The sequence below is a fragment of the Salmo salar genome, chromosome 02 (genome assembly GCF_965601325.2).
Source record: "Salmo salar chromosome 02, fSalSal1, whole genome shotgun sequence".
Lineage (NCBI taxonomy): Eukaryota > Metazoa > Chordata > Actinopteri > Salmoniformes > Salmonidae > Salmo > Salmo salar.
The window spans coordinates 32336283-32360057 of NC_138292.1; the positions used below are offsets into that span (position 1 = coordinate 32336283).

The following is a 23775-nucleotide window of genomic DNA, read 5'->3' on the forward strand; positions in this document are numbered from 1 at the left end:
CATTTTGGTCTCATCTGACCACAACACTTTCACCCAGTTGTCCTCTGAATCATTCAGATGTTCATTGGCAAACTTCAGACGGGCATGTATATGTGCTTTCTTGAGCAGCGAGACCTTGCGGGCGCTGCAGGATTTCAGTCCTTCACGGCGTAGTGTGTTACCAATTGTTTTCTTGGTGACTATGGTCCTAGCTGCCTTGAGATCATTGACAAGATCCTCCCGTGTAGTTCTGGGCTGATTCCTCGCCGTTCTCATGATCATTGCAACTCCACGAGGTGAGATCTTGCATGGAGCCCCAGGCTGAGGGATATTGACAGTTCTTTTGTGTTTCTTCCATTTGCAAATAATCGCACCAACTGTTGTCACCTTCTCACCAAGCTGCTTGGCGATGGTCTTGTAGCCCATTCCAGCCTTGTGTAGGTCTACAATCTTGTCCCTGACATCCTTGGAGAGCTCTTTGGTCTTGGCCATGGTGGAGAGTTTAGAATCTGATTGATTGATTGCTTCTGTGGACAGGTGTCTTTAATACAGGTAACGAGCTGAGATTAGGAGCACACTGCACTCCCTTTAAGAGTGTGCTCCTAATCTCAGTTCGTTAACTGTATAAAAGACACCTGGGAGCCAGAAATCTTTCTGATTGAGAGGGGGTCAAATACTTATAAGCCACGCCCCTACTAAGCCACACCTCCAGTCCAGGAACCCCTCAACTAACCAAAGGTGCAAATATGAACAATTGACTAGCAATGGTTCCTTGAGGAACTCCAGGGGTTCCTTGAAGATCTCCAGGGTTCCTCGGGTCACCACAAATTCTAAGAGTATACTGTACAGTATGTCAAATAGGTGGGGTTGATTCACTTACCTCACCTGTGTCGGACGGTAAAACTAAACTTGCTACAGTGCACCCGATATTGGGTCAAATTCTAACTAATGTTCCATGCGTTGTTTTCTTCACTGGGCTTTCCGTAGAACTCTGCCATGTGTTTAAACAATCAATCAATAAATGAAACAATCAATCAATACCTCACACCCAATTGCAGTCATTGTATGAGAGTGATCTACCGTAAATATTTAACTCTGGTCGTTATTGCAAAAGAGAATGTGTTCTCAGTGACTTACCTAGTTAATCTTTCAGACAACAGCCTTTATTTAACTCTATTGTCTATTTCTCCTAATATAAATTAAACAAACATCCCACCGCTTTCTTGATATTGGTCTTCTCAGATGGGAAGGGCCTCTGTTGGGTGTTGCTGGCCTGTGATTGAGGCCCCTCCTTCTTGGAGTACAAGTCTCCTGGCCTGTTAGGCTGATCAATGAGGAATGAGGAGCTGTTTTCTTCAGAACACTTACTTATGCTCTGCTGCTTCCAACTGACGAAGGAAGGTCCACACTCACTCTGAGGTAAGTTAACAGATCTACTCATTCATTGAGAAAAAGGGGGGATGTATTGTTATCTGCAGGGTAAGATGCTGTGTGAGACTACTCTGACCTTTCATATTTAAGTCTATTATTTTTCTATCCGTTTTTTGGTGTATTGCAGTTCATTTGAGTAATGCAGTGAAGGTAATGTAATAACGATCAATTAATAATAGCAATACGCTTTATTCCAATTTTGTATTGTCCTTTGAAGGAATACACCTTCAAACCATACTGTGTTAATTAAGCAAATGTTGAACTTTAAGAGATTAACGAAATGAACATGCATGTTTAACTAGGTAAATTGGCACAGAAGGACAGGTTTTGTCTTATTCCCAGCACCACAGCAAGAAACATTGTCTTGGTGTGCATGTTCTCATGGAACTCTTTAACCGTAGCAAGTCATGTGAATAAAAACATAGCTGAGATTGTGTCTTGCCTTAGGGTGGAAACTGCTCAGTAGAGACAGAGAGTAGTAAGGTGCTTGGGGCACAGTGCCAATAGGTTGGGGTAGGTCAACATCTCACCCTCAGACACTAAAGGCAACATGATACATAGAAAGCAGCGGTATAATGCATTCTCACTGTTCCCGATGAAAGATTATTGGTTAGTTAACCTGCTGAATTCGATATGCATTCTGCTTCAGTATACACATTTCTCCATGTAAGAATGTGCAGGACAGTTAATACACTGTGGTTTGTATTATTTCCATGTAAGAAGATGAAGTGAATGAAACAATAACGTGTTCTGTATCTTAATTCATTCAAATCAGTGATTATGTAAGCTCTTTCAAAGCAGGTATTTGCTTTGTGTGCTTGATTTTGTATTGACACTGTATTACCTTTTATTTACCCAGACATCAAAACTATCATAACAAACAGAAGGGGACAGATCAGACTGGGTGCTCTATTCAGTCTGGTTCCCTGAAGGGTTGCAGATTGCGCAATAGAAATGTAACGGTAATTTCAGAGACAGAAGACATATGCAGCGTTTACCGTGAATGCAGTCTCTGCTAATGTTGGAACATTGCCTTTACATTTCATTCACGCTGTAACGCTGAACAATGGTGATACGGATTGAATAGAGCCCTGGGTCTTTACAGCCTGTTTAAGAATCAGGCCAATCTTAAGTGGATGGGGGCAGTTAGCATAGATGGCATTATAAAGTCCAGGGTGGTGTGTATTCTTATCTCTATGTAAGAAGATAAAGTGACCGAAACAATAATATGTCTTCTGTATCTTAATTCATTCAAATCAGTGATTATGTAAGCTCTTTCCAAGCAGGTAGGCCTAATGCTTTGTGACCTCGATTTTGTGTATACTCCATATGGTGTTTGAGGAAGTAAAATAATATATTTGTTGTTGGCTACTTTGTAGTCATCCTTGACATAAGGATGCAGTTACACCAGTGGTTACCAAGATGGTCTGAATTAAAAGGTAAGAGGTTAGGACTGTAACCTTGTATGAAACTTCATGTCTTTCAGCAGGCAAAAACTTAAGAGTTGAGTGTTTTTGGGGGACAATATTACCACTGCACTACATTACATATCAGATTGCTATGCAATTAGAAAAGGTCTACAGCAGGGGTACTCAACTCTTACCCTACGAGTTCCGGAGCCTGGTGGTTTTCTGTTCTACCTGATAATGAATTGCAAGCACCTGGTGTAAATCAGTAGGGAACAATGACAAAATACAGTGGAACTAGTTTCGAGGTCCAGAGTTGAGTTTGAGGGGCCTACAGTATCCTTGTAAGAAAGAACAACAGCCTTGTTGTTAATTTAACATTATAAAGCATCCCTTACAAGGTGTGAAAAACATTGGATTACCTCTGAGTCTGTGAAAGGCTTCAGCTCTGGAAATAGCTCCCACAGAGTCTTTCATCTCACAAATGACAACTGTGACCAGTGTGTTTGTGACAGAAACAGTCACTTTATGGCTAAACTAGACCACTGACAGTCCTGTAGCTGATGACACAGCGCCCATGTCCCAAATGGCATCCTACTCCCTGTATAGTGCACTCATTTTGATCAGGGCCTATAGGGCTCTTGTCAAAAGTAGTGCACTATGTAGGGAATAGGGTGCCATTTGGGACACAAACAATAGGTGATGACACTGACACACAGAAGAAAGAGATACTGGTGATATAATTGCTGTATTTATCGGCAGTTGCAAGCATGTAATTACTGTGTCATAACGTTCTCAAAAAAACAAACAAAACAAAAAACAGACAGTGTATTTAGCTTATCAACCAGCTTATTATTAGAATCAGGTGTGCTAGATTATAGGGTTGGTGCCGAAACCTACAGGATGGTAGCGCTCCAGGAACAGGGTTCAGCATCCCTGCTTATTGCATTGGGGTTTGTTCAGTCTGTGTAAGGCCTGGACAACATGATAAATGTCAAACGTCAACGGCTAAAACATACTGTCCTCTGCCCTACAGGAAATGGCACGCAAGTTTTGGACATATCTAGCTTTCTTCTTTCTCCTGGCTAGTCTGGCTGCCATCATTACTATGTCCGTGATCCAGGGTCATAAGCGTGTCTTTGAGTCACGTCTGAAGGTAAAAACAACAACCACATTCCTGATCCTTCTCTGCTCAAATAGCTGTATTGACAGTGTAAAGCATTTGCTAAATGACTAAAATTTAAATGAATTACCTAGTATTTACCCAGACATCAAGACAATCATCACAAACAGAAGGTGACAGATCAGACTGGGTCTCTACAGCCTGTTTAGGAGTCAGGCCAAACTACAGTGAATGGGGGCAGTTAGCATAGATGGCATTGTAAAGACCAGGGGAGTTTGTATTCATGGCAGGTTGGTGTTGGGGAAACATTTTCTGCGAGTGGGACACACTCAAAAGGAAGGACAAAGGGACTCTTGCCTAGCTGACTTGATACAGCTTTGGGTAACAGGATTAATACATGATTTCTTATTAATCAAAAGATGATTAACATTTAATAACTCTGTGAAATAAAAACCAATCACCTTTTAGTCAGCACACCAGGTTATATAAGAGAAGGGAAAACTAACTTCAACTCTGCAGGAACTGAGACTCTGAGGTTGGTTCAAATAGTATTTGTTTTCTTTCCAAAAAATGTAGCTGTGCTTTATTTAATCTTGCTTGACGCAATGGAATGGTACTAATGGAAGTAGTCTACAAAAGTGCAAACCCTGCCCGTCTAGCACTCCAGGGCAGGCTCAAACAAACACTCAAAGATAGCAAATACTTGGCCTGTTTGAATCCAGGCCTGGGTCTGGAATGGGTATTATTGCTGCCTTTTTAAATTGTATTAAGATCCCCATTAGCCAACACCAATGGCAACAGCTAGTCTTACTGGGGCCTGACACATAACATTTAATACATTTAAAAACAATAACATGTAGTGTGGGCATGTGTTTGCAACTATCAGTACATGTCAGTACATACACACAAAAAATAAAGGGAACACTTAAACAACACAATGTAACTCCAAGTCAATCACACTTCTGTGAAATCAAACTGTCCACTTAGGAAGCAACACTGATTGACAATACATTTCACATGCTGTTGTGCAAATGGAATAGACAAAATTATAGGCAATTAGCAAGACACCCCCAATAAAGGAGTGGTTCTGCAGGTGGGGACCACAGACCACTTCTCAGTTCCTATGCTTCCTGGCTGATGTTTTGGTCACTTTTGAATGCTGGCGGTGCTTTCACTCTAGTGGTAGCATGAGACGGAGTCTACAACCCACACAAGTGGCTCAGGTAGTGCAGCTCATCTAGGATGGCACATCAATGCGAGCTGTGGCAAGAAGGTTTGCTGTGTCTGTCAGCGTAGTGTCCAGAGCATGGAGGCGCTACCAGGAGACAGGCCAGTACATCAGGAGACGTGGAAGAGGTCGTAGGAGGGCAACAACCCAGCAGCAGGACCGCTACCTCCGCCTTTGTGCAAGGAGGAGCAGGAGAAGCACTGCCAGAGCCCTGCAAAATGACCTCCAGCAGGCCACAAATGTGCATGTGTCTGCTCAAACGGTCAGAAACAGACTCCATGAGGGTGGTATGAGGGCCTGACGTCCACAGGTGGGGGTTGTGCTTACAGCCCAACACCGTGCAGGACGTTTGGCATTTGCCAGAGAACACCAAGATTGGGAAATTTGCCACTGGCGCCCTGTGCTCTTCAGAGATGAAAGCAGGTTCACACTGAGCACGTGACAGACGTGACAGAGTCTGGAGATGCCGTGGAGAACGTTCTGCTGCCTGCAACATCCTCCAGCATGACCGGTTTGGCGGTGGGTCAGTCATGGTGTGGGGTGGCATTTCTTTGGGGGGCCGCACAGCCCTCCATGTGCTCGCCAGAGGTAGCCTAACTGCCATTAGGTACCGAGATGAGATCCTCAGACCCCTTGTGAGACCATATGCTGGTGCGGTTGGCCCTGGGTTCCTCCTAATGCAAGACAATGCTAGACCTCATGTGGCTGGAGTGTGTCAGCAGTTCCTGCAAGAGGAAGGCATTGATGCTATGGACTGGCCCGCCCGTTCCCCAGACCTGAATCCAATTGAGCACATCTGGGACATCATGTCTCGCTCCATCCACCAACGCCACGTTGCACCACAGACTGTCCAGGAGTTGGCGGATGCTTTAGTCCAGGTCTGGGAGGAGATCCCTCAGGAGACCATCGCCACCTCATCAGGAGCATGCCCAGGCATTGTAGGGAGGTCATACAGGCATGTGGAGGCCACACACACTACTGAGCCTCATTTTGACTTGTTTTAAGGACATTACATCAAAGTTGGATCAGCCTGTAGTGTGGTTTTCCACTTTCATTTTGAGTGTGACTCCAAATCAAGACCTCCATGGGTTGATAAATTGGATTTCCATTGATTATTTTTGTGTGATTTTTGTTGTCAGCACATTCAACTATGTAAAGAAAAAAGTATTTAATAAGATTATTTATTTCATTCAGATCTAGGATGTGTTGTTTAAGTGTTCCCTTTATTTTTTTGAGCAGTATATTTACGTTCTGTCCCTGTTCTCAGCTTTATGGAAGTAATAATCACACCATAATGGAGTGCAATCATTATGCTTCTAGCCAATCAGGAATGTAGTGCAATAATTGTGTGATAATGATGAGGTATTTGATGGACTGTACTTTAGGGGATAGTGGTTGTTTACCATAACATACATGATTGCCTTTCATTATACAACGATTATGTGCGTGCCACTGCATCATTTCTTGATCTCTAATAGAATCCTCCTACTCTTGGACAGCAATAAAGAGTATTTTTTTCACTCCTTAGGTTCAGATCCACTATAGCTGTATCAATTGACTTTGACCTGTTTCGTTGTATGAGTGAAATAATCCTGCAGCAGGAGGATTTGATAATTCAAAAAAAGAAAAACTGATCATTTTTAACGGAAAATTGGTTTTGATAGGCTAGAGTAGGCTATAATTTAGGTGTAGCCTATGGTTGCATTTCAGATACACTTATATCATAGTAGAGACCAATATCTATCTTGTGTTATTGAGCTATGTAAAACAAAGGTTGTGTATGGCTGCATTTCAGAGACATTTTTGCACATATGAATGTCGCAGCAGTAGGACCTAAGGACATTTATTCTGTCTGGTTCTTTAGTGTTTGAGCGAGCGAGAGAGAAAGAGAACTGCGGGTTTTCAGTGAATTAATCCCAAGGCTCATCTGCAATAACAAAGTGATCAAATTAAGACAAAACATCTGTATATGAACTAGCATCTTGGATATGTAATGTGATTTTCCTGCTCTCCTCTGCATGCAGTATGGCATAGTAATCGACTCAGGCTCCTCCCGCTCTACTATGTATCTGTATCAATGGCCAGCCGAGAAGCAAAATAACACTGGAGTGGTGAGCCAGACACTTAGATGCATGGTCGCTGGTGAGTCTGCATGTTTTTTATTTTATTGGCCCAACCCTCTTCAGAGGACTAAAGAAACTTTATTTTCACAGCTATTTTGTGAAATAGAAATTTTACGTATATGCACAGTATTACAAAAACAGAAATATATGTTTGGGATAAACACATTAAATGTGGATACATAGAACTGAGACATATCCGGTGTACATGATAGTGTTTTCGGTCCTAACTATTATAGAGCATCAGCTTTTAATCCCACCCCTCAGCTACTTTCAGCCCATCCCACCTATCTCCGTACACCACCCTCTCTTGATTTCAATGTCTTACATCAATTCTGAACCTTTCCAATCGCATAGTATCCACAAATTGTAAGTTAAAGATGAATATATTTGCTGAGAGTATTATTATATTGCTGATATATTGACTTTTGCTTTCCAAATCGTCCAATGGTGCAATTTGTAGGGTTAATTTAGATGAATGTTGTGATTTTTCAGCCTCTCCTGAACCTGTGACCACAACAAGCTACATGGGGGCAGAACCAGAATAAATTATCTAATGATTATATCTCTTCTGCAGCTAAATCTGCAGAGCTGAGATGGTTGTATGCCTCATATACTGTATACTGTCTAACATTATGCTGATGGCAAGAATGCTGTATAATAATTTACATTTAAAACGGAGTCTGTATGTTCATAATGTGTCACTGTTGAGTCTGCATCGTAGTGTGATGAACCCGACACATTCTCACACAGGTCACAATCTTGTCGTCATATTTTATTTCTTGTATTTTACCCCCTTTTCTCCCCAATTTTGATCTTGTCTTATCGCTGCTACTCCCCAATGGGCTCGGGAGGCAAAGGTTGAGTCATGCATCCTCTGAAACATGACCCGCCAAACCGCGCTTCTTAACACCTGCCCGCTTAACCCGGAAGCCAGCTGCAGGAAACACTGTACAACTAATGACCAAGGTCAGCCTGCAGGCGCCCGGCCTGCCAGAGCGCGATGAGACAAGTAAAGCCCCCCCCAGCCAAACTCTCCCCTAACCTGGACGACGCTGGGCCAATTGCGCGCCGCCTTATGGGACTCCCGATCAAGGCCAGTTGTGACACAGCCTGGGATCAAACCCAGGTCTGTAGTGACACCTCTGGCACTGTGATGCAGTGCCATAGACAGCTGCGCCACTCGGGATGCCCCTGTACTCATCTTTTTTATGAAGATGCCATAATACATTACTTTTTGGAAAAGGACTTGCATGTGAAATGCACTTATCATCATACAACCTTTCAGTACTGTATGTCATACTCCTTTTATATACTATGTTGAAGGGCAATTTCGCCACTTTCCAACCTCATATTCATCATCTCCAGCACCAACAAGTGTCTTAATATGTGAAAAAAGTGTGTTTCTATGATATGTGGTTAAAAAGGTAAGAAGAAAGGTCCTAAAAGAACGCTTCTCTGTGACATCATAAGGTAGGATTAAAAGTAAAAAAAACAGCAACCTAAGTTTCTAGACCAAGGGAGGGTCTTTTCTTGCTCCCACGTCACTGCGAACCTCATAGTGTTTGAAAATAACAGTTTTTCACTTTTGATGATGTCATCGGGTAGAACTTTTTAACCTTATATTTTTTTCTACAAAACATGTACTGCTTTCACAAATGTTGAAACTGGTCTTGTGCTGGAGATAATGAAAATGAGGTTGAAAAGTGGTGGAGTTGCCCTTTAAGCACCTGGTTTAAAAGCACTAAACATTTAATCCAGTGTTGTATAGTGATGCAGACTTGCTAGCTATCTAGTGCATCATTTGCTTGTGACTTAGATAATAAGTATTGTATGACTCTGAGCTCAGTCTGATTTGATTCCCTAGGCCCTGGTATCTCGGATATGTTAGTTGACAATGCACAGGACCAACAGTCCTGGGCGTCGATCAGAGAATGTATGAACAACATCACAAAAATCGTCCCCGCAGACCAACACAATTCAACCGTCCTCTACCTTGGGGCAACTGCTGGGATGAGACTGCTACAGTGAGTTGTGGTTTTGTCTTCCTCCAGTGTGAGCGTACCTCACCAGTCTTCTAGGTATGGAGTCCTTTATAGTCTATCTGGCTGACCTATCTCTGTTGTTGCACTTCTGGGAATGGATCCATGGTAGATACAGAAGTAGAAGTGTGCATGCGCACACATGCACACACATACTGATCCCACACACAGAATACTAATAGGTTTTACACCATATTTAATCAACCTTCTATAGGCCTATTATTGATCTCTAAATTCTCATCTGGACTGTAGATAATATACAAGATCAAAACCTATCTCTCTCTTGATTACAAGTTCACAGAATGAAACAAAATCCAATGAGATCTTAAGGAACCTGCAGAACTACCTCCAATCTCTGCCGTTTAACTTCCAAAACGCCTCCATCATGTCAGGGGATGAGGAGGGGCTGTATGGCTGGATCACCGTCAACTACCTGATGGGAAACTTCCTGGAGGTACATTACCATTTTACATTAACTTCAAAACCTTTACAATAACTTTAGAATTACCTAAATAACTCTTAGGCATATGTATATGTACTGATGTGTGGGTAACTGTCAGTAATGTGTGTAAGTGTATGTAGGAACTATTTTTGGTTCTATTGTTCTTATTTAAAATGTGTGTAGTTCTGACCTTGAGCTGTTCTTGTCTATTGATGTTCTGTATTATGTCATGTTTTGTGTGGATCCCAGGAAGAGTAACTGCTGCTTCAGCAACAGCTAATGGGGATAAAAAAAATATTAAAAAATCATGGAAATTTGAACACAAAATCAATGTTTATACAGTATATATAAATGTAGGGGGTAGATCAGCTTTAATATTGCAGATAGATTGTGGTTTATATCAGTGTTATAATTATATGGAAAGTAGAAATCAAAACTGGATGGTTTTGAAGGAAAATATATTTAAAAAAATAAGAAATAAATATATGGGGGGGATTGGAAATGATGCAGACAATTATTTCCAATCCCCCACATTTTTTTCTTATTTTTTAAATATATTTTCCTTCTTAATTATTTGACCATAACCCTACCACCCCTCCCATAATTGAAGTTAACTAATGGACAACAATACTTAGGGTTCTACTTCCAGCTTATTTAAACCATATACATTTTATGGACACGGTACAGTTTACATCAGTTACCTTTTATTTTATACATTTTTTACCCTTCAGCTACCCTCAACCCCTCTCATTTATTTCTGAAAACCATCCAGTTTTGATTTCTATTTGCCATATATTCTTTAACTGTGCTGTGATGCTTCACAAAAGTTCTGAACCTTACTATTCTCAGTTTCTACAGATTGTAAATGAAAGATGATTTAAAAAAAGAATAGTTCTATCATATTATTGATCGAATGACCGTGGCTTTTCATGTCACCCAGCAGTGCTTTTAGCAGAGTTAGCTTTAGGTAAATGTTGTGATTTTTCAGCCATTTCAGCCAAGCTACATATGTGCAGTACCAAAACAAGTGACCTAATGAATCTGTCTCTTTGCAGCAAAATCTGCAGAGCTGGGATGGTTGTATCCCCAATGCATTCTATTGGTTGCAAGGATTTTCTATAATCATTTAAATTGAAAAACTCAAAGTTTTGAATCCGGCGTTGTTTTGTATACCAGTTAATAAACCATGTGCTATGGAATCAGCACATCAAACATCTCTTCCCAACTATTTTGCACCCTGTATGGTGCAGCTGTCATTTTCTGTCCTTAAAGGGAACTGGTATATTTTTTGATTGATCAAACAAGAATTTGACCAACTTTGGTCTTCAATGCAGGGCCGACAGACAAGTTCCTTAGCTTCTACAATGCTTAAAATAAGATTGTTTTGCGGCTCTATATTGAACCTTTTTGAGGGCCATGTATGAAGCGAGCCATTGAACCCTTCAAGATTTATTCTAGCAGTGTAGGGTTTTTATCAGAATGAATTTATCACAATACAGTACAGTTCTTATCAGTGTGTTTCATAAAGATCATAATTGATTCGAAAACATCAATCTATCCTCTGGTTTGCAGAGAAACATATGGAATATGTGGGTGCGGCCTGCCGGAGGGAAGATGGTGGGTTCCATGGATCTGGGAGGGGCGTCCACCCAGATAGCGTTCACCCTCCCAGATCCCAACGCCCGGGGAACAGACATCATGCGGGTCACCCTCTATGGCTACGAATACAACATCTACACTCACAGCTTCTTGTGTTATGGGAAGAACGAGGCAGAGAAGAGAGTTCTTGCTGCTTTAGTGAAGGTACTGTGTAAAGGAAATTTGGGTTTACTTCAAATAGTATTTGTTTTCTTCCAAATACCTGATTGGTCAAGCCTGGAGTGCTAAATGGACTGGGTTTGGAGGTTTGGGACTATTGAAAGAAGTTGAAAGAAAATAAATACTATTTGAACCCAGAATCTGTTATGATCTCATCCCTCACATTCATTCCTGGCAGCATTGTCAACATGATGATGATGATGATGATGCTTTTATACTTAGCTAAGTGCTGTTTTTTGTGTAATTAATGCAACCTTCTGGCTAAGTCCACAACACCCATTAATATCTAATTACCACATCCTAAGAAATCTGTCGACACCTCATTACCTTGACACTTTACTGTCTCTCGGAGATGAGGCAAAGTGCATTATGGTATTAACCGTATTGATCTGTCCATTTCTATATGGTTTGCTTTGCAAGCTTGGTCGAAAAGTGTCTGTTTTGCTAGGATGGTAGATAATGCATGCACAACTGAAGACAGCCATTTTGAGGAGACAACAATGTAAATAGTGGTCCCACTTTACTTATAGTTGTTCTTATACCTGTGTAGCCTAGTAACGCTGTAATTACTACAGTAGAAAAGAGGTTCAAGCTCAGCTATTGATCCTTTGGATTCCTTCTTCATGAATGTTAAAGTGACATACTGTAAATACTTTTACTGTACTCTCTTTGTCTCACTGATCAGAACTCTGAGAATGCTACACATGTGACCAACCCCTGCTTCAATCTTGGTTACAACATGACCGTGTCGGCTGAGTCCATCTTTGGGACTAAGTGCATAAAAACGCCTGCCAACTACGACCCCAAGCAGATGATCACCCTGAAGGGGTCATCAGACAACGGAGCCTGTAGGGATGTGGTGCAATCCATATTTGACCTGACCTGCACGAAGAACTGTTCCTTTGACGGAGTCTACCAACCATCCGTGGGACCCGGGGACTTTCTGGTACACGTATACACGCATACAGACAGACAGACATATTGTATATATAGGGCATATTTTGCAGTTATCCAATAAATATTGTGTCTGTCTGAGCTCCTAACGTGTGTTCCGTCCCTCAGGCCTATGCAGGCTTCTTCTACACTGCTCAGGCTGTTGGGCTGAAAGGCATTTCACAACTGAACCAGTGGAACTCCTCTACCTGGGAATTCTGCTCCTGGGACTGGCCCACCGTGAGTCCATGTTGTTGTTGTGGTTTTTGTTGTTGGTGGTGGTAGTGGTCACTCTGCTCCATGGACTGGACCACTGGGAGTCCTTTTACACTGGCAGCTACTGATGTAGGATCTTAATTTGAGCCAGTGTGCTACAGCAGGAAAATAATCCTGCAGCAACAGGAAATGCAAATTATTATGTGGATTATAATTAATTGTATTTTTTTGTAGGGGTTTATACTTTTTTTGTTAGGGCAAATCAAGTCTGAAATGTCAAAACTAGAATACACTACAAGTTTCTCAGCAACAAAAGAGTGATCAAATTAAGATCCTACATCTGTACAGCAATTTTCACATTTATAGCTGTGACAGAGAAAGGGAAGAGCTTGACATTAGCTAAAATAGTGGTAAGCATAGAAGTAAAATATGAGTAAATAGATGTTCTATTTAATGATGGGGGGTAAGCTTACTCCACCTGAGAAAGAGTGGCCATGCATTCCATGACTATTGGGATCTGTAGGTATATAGAAAAGTGGAAAACAGGTCAACTGTACTGTACCATCTGAGGTTCATTTATGAGGACCTTTCCTGGGTGGTGTTTTACATGGAACTACACACAGACAACAGAGACATATTTTATAAGACATGGGTGCTGTCCAACAATTATCAAGGCTATTGCAATGTATTATTAGAAATGTATCATTAGAAGAAATTATTAGAAAATTGCCTCAACACATGGAAAATGTAATGGATAGACAAATGGAATGTTGTTTTTTTTCCCCTTCTTTTTTAGCTCACGCTAAAAAAGGGCTGGATAGCTGAAAAATACAGAAAGTCCTACTGCTATTCAGCACATTACGTCCAGACATTGCTTGTAAATGGCTACAAGTTCAATAAAGACACCTGGAAACACATTGACTTCCAAAAACAGGTAAGTGTGGCAGAATACAGCCATGTACCTTGGAGGATCCAAACACATGCTTCCAAATGAAGCAAATGTTTTTATGGTCATATACTGTACTGCAAAAAGAGAAACCAATATAAATGGTGGGTATACTATCATTAACAGAGGTCAAGATCTTGACAAGGAAGCGGCTAGAATAGTTTCCTATGCCCCCAGGAAATGGAACTTGTGATGGAAGTCCAGACTGGAACTTCCAGCTGAAGTCTTTCAGTCTGTTAGACTCAAGGAAGTGTAACATGAAGTCTTTCTTTCAAAATCAAAGCACAATACAGACTGGTTACAGTAGCTTGTTTGACATTATGAAAAATGAGGGATTTGTCCCCCAAGATCCCAAGATAACGATTCTCTGTTTTTCATTCTTACAAACAAGCGAGCTACTGTCTCTCTGTCTTTTGTGTTTTGGGTGTCAGGAGAAATTGATGCCCTTTGTCCCATCATCAAAAGGGGTTGAAAGATGTCACTTCTTCAGTGAAAGGAAAGATGGATTTTAGAGTCATTTTCCCCCCGGGGGGCATAGTTTTCCTCAATTATTTATAAACGGCAAACATTCTTCTAACTTGTAATGTTCATTATTCATTGTTGTCTTTCAGCCTTTTCCAATAGACTATTGATGTTAAAAAAGAAGGCAGGTCACCAGTGATACAAGTCAGTATTCGACTTCCATCCATGTCTGATGACGTTGGGAGATGATGTGGAAACCGGCCACTAGGGGCAACAGTGAGAGCTGTTATCTTCAATTAGGTTTAGGTTTTGCTAGGGCGTTGTGGACGGGGATGGGGGATGGGCATAAGCATCTATAACTTCGAAATTTGACGTTGGATGAAGGTCTAATTCTGATGTGAGACTGTGAGAGCTTGTAGCAAAAAAGATATGATAGAGGATGCCAGAATTGGGAAAAGGGTCAGGATTTCTGAACTCCAAATCGACCACTAGCCCCTACTCTCCTGCCACTCATATAGATCAGAGAGGATTGGATAGGTGGAAATAGTAAGGAGATATTTCCACCTAGCCAATCAGAAGGTAATATGAAGATATTGACCTAATTTTTATACTGTATCCATCCAATCCTATCAGATCTAATGTAGTGCCTAGGATGTAAGGGCTAGGCGGCAATTTGGAATTTCCCAATAATCTGTTTTAAGTCTGTTCGTCGCATAAATCTTGTTCATCCCATAGGCTGGGATGATGGAGATAAGGGTTTATAGGTGTGGCAGTGAAGCATTTGAGATTTTGCAAAGATAGGATTAAGCTTCCTCAACTAAATAAACAGAGGCAATGCATTCCATGACTATTGGGATCTGTAGGTATATAAATAAGGAGAACAGGTCAGTTGTGTTGAACCATCTGGGGTTAATTTATGAGGACCTCTGTCTTTATAGGGTCGGCAGGTAGCCTAGTGGTTAGAGGAGGCAGGTAGCCTAGTGGTTAGAGGAGGCAGGTAGCCTAGTGGTTAGAGGAGGCAGGTAGCCTAGTGGTTAGAGACAGGTAGCCTAGTGGTTAGAGACAGGTAGCATAGTGGTTAGAGGAGGCAGGTAGCCTAGTGGTTAGAGCATTGGGCCAGTAACCAGCAGGTAGCCTAGTGGTTAGAGGAGGCAGGTAGCCTAGTGGTTAGAGCGTGGGCCAGTAACCGGAAAGTTGCTGGATCGAATCCCCGACCTGACAAGGTAAAAATCTGTCGTTCTGCCCCTGAGCAAGGCAGTTAACGTGCTGTTCTCTGGGCGCTGAAGACGCAAATTTTGATTAAGGCAGGCCCCTGCACCCCTCTGATTCAGAGGGGTTGGGTTAAATGCGGAAGACACATTTCAGTTGAATACATTCAGTTAGATAACTGAGTAGGTATCCCCCTTTCACTGTCTTGTCTGTCCCCTAGGGTGTAGGAGACAGTGGTATTCAAAGGTGGGATTGCCAAATTTAAAATGTTTTTAAAATTAAGAGTACTTACTATTTTATTAGACAATATACAAAGGTTTTTTTAAGAAAGATAATTTGAAAACTATGTGTTTATTGCTTCTCTTCATTTTTATAAGAGAGCTGAACATTTCATGAATTGAAGGTTATTTGTTTATGTGAAAATCAAAATGTACCGATTTTAAGGTTGCATCATTAGATTTGGGGTAGGTTGGGATCGCCATAATTTCTAACAAAAAAATGGGACACCCAGAAATTCCTCGTTCCGGTCCTTGTTTTATCATCTCTTTGTATGGGACCCAGAACTTAATCAAGAAGCTGACCAAAGAATTTAGTTTTGGGTTAACCAAGATTAGGGTGTCGGGCAGGGCAGATTAGGATTAGGGTGTAGGGCAGGGCAGACTAAACTGGGGCCCGTGGGCCAACGTTTGGTTTGACCCGCCAGAATTATTTTTTAAGCTTAGTCAGAGTTAGAAAAGTAGAATACACAAGGTGCAATTTCGAAATTTGGTAGTGCATTAGCAGTCTACAGTTCTACTAGTAATCATCACCAAATTAACGGCCGGGCACACAAGGCATGTGCCCTGGAGCCCTGACCTCTAGGGGGCCCCCATTGATTTTGTTAGTCACTCAGAAAACATATGCACATGGCATAAGTCATGGCAAAATGTGTAGAACGGCAGGAAATTCGCTTTAAAACTGCAACAACAAAAAACACCTCATGGCAAAATGTGTAGAATTGCAGGACATTACCTTTGAAACTGCAACATTTTCTCAACGTCCTATGGAAACATGAGTAGAATTGCATGAACATTGTTTTAAAACTGCCACATTTTCTCTACACCTATGGCAAATGTGTAGAATTGCAGAGAATTTACTTTAACACTGAAAAAAAAAAGAACTACCAAGAGGGGTGGGACAAAAGATTTTTGTACACGAGGTGGGTGGGCCTCCCAACCAAATGTCGATTAGGGCCCCCAAAATGGCGCTTCTGCCTGATATTTTCCTGAAGTTTCCAATACCTTTCTGATGCATTTCTGTTACTTCCTGCTGAAAATACAAATTGTTACACCTTTCCCATTTTCAAGTTATGAGCCTTATGAAACGTTTCTGTGCCACAACGGTTACATTTTTTCATTCATCTTTAATACTGGTAATAAGAATGTGTTGCTAGGTGTCAAGTTATATGGCTACAATTTAATTAATGTTTTAGTGTGATTTTATGATTGCTTACTGAAAAGTTGTTGTTTAAATACTCTAAAAAGCTATTGTTTACCTTTTATTTTTCTAAATAGATCATGTCTATTTGTTCAGCCTGCGGCCCATCACTCAGGTTAGACTTTGGCCCACGAAGCCCAAAAGTTTGATCACCCCTGGTGTAGGGGCTATGGTGTAAGGCAGGGGTCCCCAAACATTTCTGGTCCGTGATTGTCACGTCCTGACCAGTAAAAGGGGTCATTTGTAATTGTAGTTGGTCAGGGCGTGGCAGGGGGTTGTTTGTTTTGTGTGCTTTGGGGTTTTTTGGTTCTAGGGGTTTTTGGTTCTAGTTTTCTATTTCTATGTTTCTTTTTCTATGTGTGGCCAAGTATGGCTTCCAATCAGAGGCAGGTGTCTTTCGTTGTCTCTGATTGGAAGCCATACTTAGGCAGCTTGTTTTTCCTGTGTTTTTGTGGGTGGTTGTTTTCTGTATAGCCTGTGTGCCTTACGGAACTGTTTATTGTCGGTTTGTTATTTTTGTTTAAGTGTTCACCTTATTTAAATAATAATAAAAGAAGATGAGCAGTTTACCCGCTGCGTTTTGGTCCCCCTTCATCGACACCTGTGACAGTGATCCCATTTTGATATCAATAAAATGTTCGCCACCCCATCATGCAAACAAAGTGATGTAATCAACGGCCAATATTAACTTTTTAAATAGGTGCTATGACAGTTTATTACAAATCAGTCTGACAGAACTTCAATCTGAAGAAAGTATAGTTTGAAGTGGCTGAATTGCATCAGTAAGGTATTGGGAGGTTCAGAAGATCATTAGGCAATAATGTTGTATGATCTTCTGTGATCTTCTGTTTCCCCCCCACTATGATTTAGTCTTGTCCACTCTGTTCTATTGAGGCTTGTGGACATTGTAGAGGGAAACAGACACATACGTGTTCCTAAGAGTCTCATCTTTCAGTGATGGGGTCATAATATTTTGTTAAAACAGTTAAACAGTTAAAATAGCTTAAACAGTTCAAAAGATAGAGCCACATGTGTAGGCAGAAAACAGAAACCACTCTGTTTATTACAACCACATCTAGCGGCTACCGGAAGCTACTGACACAATAAATCAAGCGACCCCGGTTTAGTTTCACTGGCGACCCCATTTTCAAATCAGGAGACCCCTAGTTTGGGAAACACATGTCTGTTTTAAGCGAGTCTGTCTGTCTTCAAACTGTCTTGTCAATCCTCTACTGTGCGGTGTGCCCCCTAGGGGTCGGCAGGGGGCCGCGGGGGTAAAATGACCCAAGTGAAAAAGTCTGGGAACCCCTATTCGCAGGTGTAGGGGCTAGTGGTCAATAGTCTGTTTTAAGTGAGTGTCTGTCTCTCTCCTCAAACTGTCTCTCTGTACCCTCCAGGTACATAACACAAGTATAGGCTGGAGTCTGGGCTACATGCTACATACATCCAACATGATCCCTGCTGAGGCCAAGCTGGTGCGTCTGCCCATAGCCAACTCTGTGTTCGGTGGCCTCCTCTTCTTCTTCACCGCCCTCACCATCGTCAGTGTCATGTTCCTGATCATCAAGGCTGTGCGCGCCTGCTACTGATCCCCACTAGAGGGCAGAGTGTTCAAATTACAGTTACACCTAGGGTTGCAAAATTACAGTAACTTTCCCAAAATGTGTTTTTTCCAGAAATCCGGGTTGGAAGATTCCTGGAATCAGGAGGGAATGAGCAGGAAATCTGGGAATCCTTCAACTAGGATTCCTAGAAAACCTTGGAATTTTGGGAAAGTTACAGCAGTTTTTCATCCCTAGTTACACCTGATGGAGGAAAGTGCTTCTGGTCCCACCCAGACACAGTTACAGCAGGCAACAATAGAACATGGACAGGTGGAAGGTATTATCACCAGATATTATCATCCTCAGATAAAGAGATTTAACAGGATCTTAAAGCCCACATGCAGTCTTATTCATTTTATTTTTAAAATCATCACTATATGTCTAATAAATCACCGTGTGTGTTTATTTCATGAAAATAACTCCAAATATATTTGCTATTATTTATTTTCTTGAGCCTCCTTTTGCCATTGAAATGCTCAGTCTGATCGTATGGGTGTGTTGATACAAACGAAATTATATTTACATACACAGCCCTGATTGGCAGATAGGATCGTCTAGAATTTAGACTAGAGCCCACCCCGCTTACCCCTTCAAAGTAGGGTGAAACATATGCAAATAAAAGTTGACTGGTCATTGGGCAAAATAATCAGATTGTGATGTCATACTGTGGGCCAAAAACTCCCTCCCACCTAACAGTGTTGTTTTGACCTCATAGTGAAGACATATAATTTAAAAAAAAGAGGGAAATCACGTTTTGACTGCACTGCCCCTCTAAGCACTTACAAATGCATAACATATTGTACAAATTGGAATTCGTAACATATCATATGCATTGCAGGGGAATAAAAAAAAAACATTTTGCAAGAGGTATCATATCATACAAAATGGATACAATTGTACACAATTGTGCAACATTTTCGGGGTATTTCGGGGTACTTTCAAAACTACTGGCTGAAATTATACAAAACATAATGATGTATCTTAAGCTGTTTAAAGGATCTCCATTCCATGTGTTTGTTTGAGTGTTTTCAGTGAGAAGATACACTTGAGGGTCAGTAATGCATTATAAGATCTTGTTCGCTGCTTTAGGCTCATCCCAAACAGACGAATGAGACAATTCTAAGAGATTCAGTGACTTCAAATGCTCAATTGGTCTTTAAAGTATGGTAAAAGAGAAGTGTTAATTGCATAATGAACTGCTGAGCAAAAATGATCGCCGTTTGCGCTAAGTCATCAGCTATACAGTACTGTAGATCAGGAGGTTGAATGAAGATTGAAGGTAGCATGGTAAACACCTGAAATGACTAAAATCTCTTTATTACATATTTTGCTGGATGGCATGGCATTATCGGTTATCTACCTCCGAGATCTTGCATCTTTCTCGTCTGATGTACTATATCAGCAAATCCTTGTCATGCAGTCATTTTGTGTTGGTTGAATGTTCCATATTAACAATAAACTGAACATTACCCATGATGTTATCATCTCCAGACTCCAGCTAGTTATATCTGTTTCCTCCCTCTTCTTTACTTTACCTAGCCTACTTCCCCCTGTAGACTTTATGCATGTGTTCTGATTCTCCACACTTGTGTGCACTTGTACTTTCCCCTTCAGAAGGGCAGAGATTTGGGATGCATTTTCCTTTTTAATCCGTTTTTGACTGTAATTCAATGTGCCCTAGGTCAGTAGCTACAGTACCAGAAGGGGGCAGTCCTTGACCATAAAGATTTACCTAGTGAGCCAAGAATTGACATCCATTGTCCATTGTCTTTTAATCCGTTCATGGTAGAAAAGCACCTCATCTTCAGAGAAATCAAACACTTTTTTCTTAATCTCTGAAGAGGATAGAACCCTATGGGCCAGTTTCCCAGACACAAATAAAGCCTAGTGCTAGACTAAAAATCCCTTTCAATGGAGATTAGGTTGAGCATGTTTTTTTAGTCCAAGACTAGGCCTAATATTTGTTCCAAAAAATAGTGCTATGTGTTATTAGTTAAAGTTATAGACCTAATTGGTAAGGGGTCTTTGTTAGATCTGTCTCCTGTGACTCCTTTGCCAAGGGATGGATTGTGAGCCTAATACTTTACAATTCAAGCACATTTCAAAGTGGATAAAAAGCAACATTAATTCATTTTTATGGGTCTGGTTCTTATCATTTATTGCTCTCATCCACCAAGGATATGTGCGTGTCTGTTATTCAAATTAGGCTTCATGACTCATTTAAAAACGTGCTCTGCAATTTCAAGGCGCCTGTCTCCAGTATATGGACAGCTAGACCACGCAAGCGCTGCGCGGGCAGGCCGCCTGCTCTCAAATTACAGCGCATTCCTAGAGTCTACTAAATTCCCATCCAGTCCCAGAAAGAGGACTTTTACTGTGAAATAACCTTCCCCGAAACGCACGGGTCCCTCGGGACTGAGGGCTGCTTGTGATATATGCCTATGCTCCACTAAAGCAAAACTGTGGGTTGGGATTTCTTCTGGAGAAGTAGGCTACCACGAAAGTTTGAAGCCACTGAAACGTAGTGTAGCCTAGTTAAGTATTGTAATTTGCGAGGTTTATTGTTACCTTTATTGAAGCCAAAGTACCCTACAATAATGACAACTTCAATGTAGCCTATAGAAGGAGATTAAACAGCTCAATTCAAATGATCAAGTGATAGTCTATGGAAAAAGCACTGTGGAGAAACCGGAGACTTTACGCACGCTGCATCTTCAGAACCAATGCTGTCTAGTCTTCAATAAAGTTTGTGTAACCATATCTACATGGTGTCACCGGACGTATTTGCACTATAATAAACGCTGTAAACTTTCCTTGTGGAATGCACCCGAGTGGGGAAAACGATGGTAAGTGTGGTTCATGTTTCCTTAAATCAGCATTCTATTTTTGCTGCCCGATAGCAGAATTTCAAACTTTGTTTTAGTCTGTGCATCCACGTGAAAGTGCTGAATTTGCATAGTTTTGCTGCACTTTTGTTGATTCTGTTCCTGATAAAACTGCAGAATAGACAACTTCCAAACCGTTTGGCTAAAAAAGCTAAACCAATTTTATCTGTAGACTATACTATATCGCCGAAATGATGTGTGCCTTTATTTCATGTGATACGGAATTGTAATCCTATTTAGCCTGAACGAAAAGAAGCAAGAAAGTGGTCAGCTCAGAGCATTTGTTATTGGTCATATTTTAACACATCAGCACCAAGAGCTGACTTCCACTATCCATTCTGTCTGTTCTGCACTGACTCCTGATCAGAGAAACGTGTGAAGTGTCATTACTTATGGTAAGAGTATCAGTTGAATGAGTGGAGAGACTAGAAGTAATAAATGTTTATATTCTGAATATCTTGCATATTGGGAAAGCATGATAATGTATTATATTAATCTGATAGAAAATTATATGTTCATGCCTTACAAATATTAAAGTTGATAGTAAACCCTCTTACAGAAAGTTTAAAAAGGTTTTAGTCAAAACACTCTTTCAACTAGGTGATCAGGAATCAAGTCTCCCAGTTCCACCAGCCAGCCCCTGCAGTCTCACAGTTTCTTAATTGATTCCATACATGTAGACAGGAGACCCTGGTTTGAACAGCTCCATGGAATCCAAGAATAACTCAAACTTCTCATCTGTTGGACCTTAAATGAAGCATAAGGAGTATTGTGTCATGAATTTTACAAGCTGTTATTTATTGTGTTATTTTTACATTTTGAGGAGCACTACTACTCCTGGCAAAAAAAAAAAAAAAGTGTTTGGCACCCTAGACTGTATTTGAATAGTGATCAGCTTCTGCATGCAATGTTTCTGTGCTCAGACATAAACTCAAAGCTCAAGTGAGGTAGAGAGAGGCATCTTTTCTCTTCAAACACAAGCATGCACTGACTACAACCTCAACCTCAAGTCTGCCTCAAGTCATTCAAGGGGCCCCATTGGAATTCACTGCTGTACTCAGGCACACAAAAAAACCTCAAACCCCACAGGATATTGGTTAGACACAATGCACTGTGAGTGCCGTCCATCCATGGCTGTATTCTCAGCTGGGATTTCAGTTCCTGGGTTTGCTTTGAAAGTGAAAGCAGTGCCATAACTTTGTGCGCTTAAAGGGAGGGCCAACCGATGTCAAATACCATATTCCAGGCAGTATCGGGTCTCGGAGCAGAGCAGTCCAAATAAGCCCATGGTTCCTGTCTCAGACGGGATGGAATGCTTGTTGCCTCAATGCATTATGAATGACCCATGTAATATTGGCTTCCAAGTAAATCTGTTTGGAGGACAGGACTCTACACCACTGCAGTTCAGGGGGACAAAACAACGCCCTCTCAATTTAGAAAACACTTAACATTATGTTGCCCTTATGCCATAAACTAAAGATAACGTTAAGTACTTAAAATTATTGAATTGTTATGAAAAGACTGGAGTCAAATACAGTTTCATATTAGTCCTAAACAGGTTCTACAGTACCTGTGGATCTCTTTATATGGACTAGTAGGACTCCGTGAAGTAGGCAAAATTACCATCCAAACACTGGCGTCTGAACTTTTATAACTCACACACTTTCCATCTCGGTTTTAGTGTATGTGTGTGTGTGTGTGCGTGTGCGTACTTGAATGCTTGTGTGCGATCAGTGAAACCTATACAGTATACACTTTCATAGGTGTCAGTGTGCACTGTGCAGGAATTCTACCTTTTGAGCTGACCTTTTCACTGGGAAGAAAGGAACATGTCATAACAGCTCTGAGCTCTGGCTATAAGCTCCTGTTTTATGAGGCCTGATGGGTTTAGAGCGTCTTTACATCTCCCAGTCCCAGAGAGCATTAGGGGAAAGATGGCTCCTGGTAAAAGGTTGATGGTTAGATTAGTCCGGGGATGTGGCTGCAGGACTGTGTGTGGTACTGAGGTTTCCAGAGTGTGTATATTGATGAAAAAAACAGGTTGGTCCAACTGGGGACCAGGAAAAACTTTGATGGGTTGTAGGTTGTTTTATAATCTCAGTAATCCACATAGAAAATACATTTTCAGGAGGGGGGAGAGGAGAGGATGGGAGGGGAGGTCTGGCAGGAGGTTTCTATCACCAAATAGTGGTGATTTTGTTGGTAAATCAATCTTTTGTCTTGTTTTTGTGTTACGATAAAGAAAGAATGTAATGTTGCTTATTCTGGGCCAATTTTGCACCAAAAATGTCATCCTTCTTCTGAGGTTCCTCTCTTGCCATAGCATGTCAGATTAAAAGCAGACCTTCTTACATGTGCTCACACACTGCAGCCATATGGTTAGAACATTCTTGCTCAGGGGATTCATGTTTTTCATAGCTGTTACTAAGGCCTGAAGTTTAGAACATACGGTATA

General features: G+C 41.2%; 2 protein-coding genes across 2 annotated transcripts in view; both read left to right on the plus strand.

The window, feature by feature from the left end:
• Nucleotides 1-1290: 1290 nt before the first annotated feature.
• LOC106579923 (ectonucleoside triphosphate diphosphohydrolase 3) lies at nucleotides 1291-19921 on the plus strand. Its single transcript, XM_014160327.3, has 10 exons — nucleotides 1291-1398; nucleotides 3853-3972; nucleotides 7192-7309; nucleotides 9155-9314; nucleotides 9624-9783; nucleotides 11344-11574; nucleotides 12275-12535; nucleotides 12652-12762; nucleotides 13535-13672; nucleotides 18229-19921. The coding sequence occupies exons 2-10, from the start codon at nucleotides 3856-3858 to the stop codon at nucleotides 18418-18420; spliced, it is 1488 nt and encodes a 495-aa protein (XP_014015802.1). The 5' UTR covers nucleotides 1291-1398; nucleotides 3853-3855; the 3' UTR covers nucleotides 18421-19921.
• An 896-nt stretch (nucleotides 19922-20817) lies between these two features.
• LOC106579931 (uncharacterized) overlaps nucleotides 20818-23775 on the plus strand; it is a 35247-nt gene continuing 32289 nt past the window's right edge. Inside the window, exon 1 of the mRNA XM_014160338.3 lies at nucleotides 20818-21281. Coding sequence (XP_014015813.1) covers nucleotides 21279-21281 — 3 coding nt within the window. The 5' untranslated portion in view covers nucleotides 20818-21278. The remainder of the gene's footprint in view (nucleotides 21282-23775) is intronic.

What these genes read in the sequence shown, in the direction of transcription:
- LOC106579923 (XM_014160327.3), top strand. Translation starts at nt 3,856, where the DNA reads ATGGCACGCAAGTTTTGGACATATCTAGCTTTCTTCTTTCTCCTGGCT. An exon ending in ACTTAGATGCATGGTCGCTG is followed by an intron (nt 7,310 to 9,154) that starts GTGAGTCTGCAT and finishes TTGATTCCCTAG; the next exon opens with GCCCTGGTATCTCGGATATG. An exon ending in TTCTTGCTGCTTTAGTGAAG is followed by an intron (nt 11,575 to 12,274) that starts GTACTGTGTAAA and finishes CTCACTGATCAG; the next exon opens with AACTCTGAGAATGCTACACA.